The sequence below is a fragment of the Sycon ciliatum genome, chromosome 3, assembly GCF_964019385.1.
Source record: "Sycon ciliatum chromosome 3, ocSycCili1.1, whole genome shotgun sequence".
NCBI classification, from domain to species: Eukaryota; Metazoa; Porifera; class Calcarea; order Leucosolenida; family Sycettidae; genus Sycon; species Sycon ciliatum.
This window is the reverse complement of record NC_088645.1, coordinates 20,858,365-20,862,323: the sequence shown is the minus strand read 5'-3', so window position 1 is coordinate 20,862,323 and position 3,959 is coordinate 20,858,365. Positions and strand designations below refer to the sequence as shown.

The 3,959-nt window shown below is 47.2% G+C and overlaps 1 protein-coding gene across 1 annotated transcript; it reads right to left on the bottom strand.

Moving 5' to 3' along the window:
- Positions 1–2,746: 2,746 nt before the first annotated feature.
- Positions 2,747–3,316, bottom strand: LOC135812923 (uncharacterized). Its single transcript, XM_065326140.1, has one exon. The coding sequence runs from the start codon at positions 3,314–3,316 to the stop codon at positions 2,747–2,749; it is 570 nt and encodes a 189-aa protein (XP_065182212.1).
- Positions 3,317–3,959: the final 643 nt, after the last annotated feature.

The following is a 3,959-nucleotide window of genomic DNA, read 5'->3' as shown; positions in this document are numbered from 1 at the left end:
GCACGAGAAGGAGAAGCGGCGCTGCTACGAGCAACGTGTCCGCGACATAGAGCATTCGTTGTTTGTTCCGGCCATATTCTCTACCACTGGTGGTTTGGGCAAACACGCGGAGTCGCTCTACAAGCGGATAGCTTCTCTTCAAGCCGCGAAGACTGGAGAAGCATACAGCTGTGTTATGTCTTGGGTTCGATGCAAATTGAGTTTTGCCCTACTCCGGTCCAGCGTGATGTGTTTGCGCGGATCCCGGAATCTTCGGCCGGTGCAGTTGGACTCACCTCCCACCTTGGCGGTTGCTGAGGCGGGCATTCGCATTTGATACCATTTGCCTCTGGTTTTGTCTGTATTGGCTTCGCCTGTGCTCTTTTCATCCTACTACTAGTAGTTTTCAGTCCGCTATCGGGCGGCTGCACTCCAGCTCTGCTTTGCATTTCTCTTAACTTCTTTTTCCTTTGACTTGATCATTGGTATTTACCACGTGATACTCAGTGATCCCCGTACAGACGTTTTCTGAATCACGACATACTTCAAATATCATGCACAGAGTGCACGGGTTCATCACGTGATGTGAAGTTCTGCCGTCGCAGACCCCATACTGGGCCATAGCTGGAGTTGCACACTCTTGGGGTTATGTACTCTTGGTATTACACATACCGGTACATGTACATGTACATGTACTTATAATACTGGTTTCGAACCAGTGTTTAATAGGTTTTAGAACGAGGTCTGTCTCGTTGTCCAGGAAACGACCAATCAGCGACATTCCCGCCAAGGGCCTTATCAGAGTTTAAAGCCCGCTCAATCGTTATTTTACTACTCTTGATGACGCGTCGAGGGCCTTGGATTAGTTTAAAGCCCGCTGAATATACTCTAAACTGGTGCGTACAACTCCCTGTATGCATAATAGTACGGTGCAGATAATGAACTCTGCATAACGTGTACGGTGTGCTACTAAAAGCTACGCAATTCAGAAGTGTGTACGGCTTTTGCCTCCCGTATTCTTTCATCTGTACGAATTTTCTTTGTCAACAGCTTGCGGAAACCTATAAAAAGCGAGGATCAAAGTCATTAGAGCTATCGACAAGGGGCTCTAAAAGCCCCTAAATAGCTCCACAAGCTACATACATGTATATGAATAAGAATGAAGCTCGCAATAAGAGCCCAGCATTTCATTTGCTTCCATTCTACTTTTAGTAGTCCTAAGTGGTGCTGAGTTACCATAACTTACCAGAAGAAAATATTCTTTCATACCACACCAAGTCTCTCTGCACACAAACCACAAAACTACCCCATATATTGGTACACAAGCATAATGGAAGTGAGATAATGCATGTAACCTCGTTCTAAAATAGTTAGTGCATGGCAGGGAGGGTCTTATGGCTTGTTTGTGCCCTTCAGGTTAGCCCTCGGGCCTACGGCCCTCAGGCTAACCTGTCGGGCACTAACAAGCCATAAGGCCCTCCCTGCCATGCACTAACCTATAAATAAAACACCATACATGTACTTGTACTGTCTGTAAGTTGTAGTTCGTGAGTAGGCATATGCGGATAATGCCGGCAGAAAAAATGGCAGAATTCGGTACTGTTTTTGGAAAGTTTCATGCATGTTTGTTATGTGAATAAAGAAATGGAGCAGAATTCGAGGAATTGCCCGCCATAAGGTTTGTATGGTTCTGCCAATTTCACTGCTTTTCGAGCAGAATCTGCCAACTTCTCGAGCATTATCCGCACACCCCTATTCGTGAGCCAATGAACGCAGTGGATTCCGTTCCTGCCCGTCGTCTAGTGACGACGGGCAGTGGAATCCGTTCGACGTTCCTGCCCGTCCTCACTTGTCGACGGGCGGTGGATCCAGTTCCATCACCTTTGAGCAGGCAGGACCACGCTTTCCAGCCGACGCAATTTGATCTGTCATTGGTCGACGCCAAGGCGACAATCACTTGACATACGGGAATCCACAATCACGTGGCATTGGTGACAATGCCAATGACAATGGTCTACTGCTAATGTAGCGGGCCGCAGTCTCTCTCGGAGGCAAATGCACACGGGTCTCAGTGAACGCACTGTTGTTAACTTTATTATCACGAAAGACTGGATTGAAGGTTGAACTCTAACTCTAAACTGACATGTCTAACTGGCATTTCTAACTGAACTGCAGAGAATTGTGAACAGCAGCTTTTATAGGGTGAGGAACTGTTCATGTAAGTAAGCCAAGCCAAGCTATGACCAGGGGATACGTAGAGCAGAAGAAGAAAGGTCAAAGTAAGATGTGTGGGCCACAGTCATTGCACAAGGAATGCTATTTGGTTCTATGCAGAAGAAGGAGCTGAACAGCGGTGTGGGCAATGGGCGTAAAAGAGGCGGTTGAAAGTGCAGCAAAAGGTCTAGAGTAGTATTTCTAAGGTCAATATAATTATTAAAACAGTTACATTGAACGCAGTGAGACTAGTTACTAGTAGTACTATCCATGTCATGGATCTGCAAGCACGGTATAGAGTTGCAAGTGCGGGGTGCGGTGCGGTGCAACACGCGTGACCAATACATTGAAAGTGATTCACGCTGCAGCTGTGTGTGTGTTACTAGCGTGCCAACGCTACACTATGAGTACCAGCTGCCTACCAGGGAGTCATTTAAAAAATAGTTTTTTTTAAACTGTGAAAACACAAGCAACATCAAAGAGAGAGAAAGGGGAGTCATTTAAAAAAATATCTAATTCACTTTACGACTCCCTGGTGGCGACCAAGCACTGCTCAGAAAGACGATCCAGGCTGAGTGAGAAACTCCAATTCTTCTGCTGTCGACTTGCGGCCCAGTAGCGCATCGCGATGTGGAAATTTGCCAAAGCGCTCCACTATGTACTTATGCCTTATAGCTAAGTCGAGCGAAGCAGCAGGAGCTGCTCCGTTTGTGTCACACTCAGCACGGTAGAGTTGGACGCACCTGTGCTGATCACTCATTTCCTCACTGTGCATGAATGGCAAGAAAAAGAAACTTGCACGTGGTACTGGGAGGCACCTGTGATAGTCCTGTTCTAGAGCATGGCTGGCCACGGCCAACGCCAACACATCATTGACATACATATCGCCTGAGCCACGGAACATGTTCCTGGAAAACTGATCCAGAATAATAGTCAGTGCCAGGCATGACTCAACACCATCTTTCCAGCAGTCCAATTGTCCAGCACTTGCCTGATCGTGCAACTGGCTAAACTTAGCGCGAATCTTCTCATCTAACTCCGGATTCACTTTGAAGTGCTCCTCAGGAGCTAGAGAAAACCAGAAATCCAGGACATCCTCGGGCGTAGTGGCTGGAGAGGACATGGTATCGGCAATGAACTTCTGTTGAAGAAAATGACGCAGTTGTTGCGACGGGCAATCCTCTAGGACTCCAACTCGATGTCCGGTGGAAACTATCCGAAATGAGGGACTTGCTTGCGAACAGAGTGGACAGTCCAGGCTGAGATTCGGGGGTTGAATCTCACAAACATGTTCTCACAATGGTTCTCAAATAGGGTTCTGAGTCACAATGGTTCTCGAACGGACCTGTCTTTGGTTTTATTACAATTCAATCCTATTCGCGCTCGCCCGGAGGCCCCTAGCTACAGAATCTTCTGTCCATGTATTCAAGAAAGAGCTGCGCAAACATTCTTGTCAGTATTCAGGTCTACTCGCTGGCATGCCGTTACCCTGTTCATCGTAGTCCCCCCCCCCCTTCCCAACCTGTTCTCTCTTGTACCATCATCCTTCAATGCGACGGACCCCACGATAGGCGGTCAGCCTTTGGGTCATCCTAATAAAGTTATTATTATTATTATACATACTGTGAGCATTCCGCTACCCGAGGTCCAGCTACACACCTGTTGACTGTTCCATGTTTGCCTCGACAATGAGGTGGCACCATTATAGTGGAGCGACCATTGCATGTTATGCATTTCGCAGTTGCTGCTTCTGCCAGTATTGAAAT

Coding starts and splice junctions, on each gene's coding strand:
- LOC135812923 (XM_065326140.1), bottom strand. CDS start 3,316: ATGTCCTCTCCAGCCACTACGCCCGAGGATGTCCTGGATTTCTGGTTT.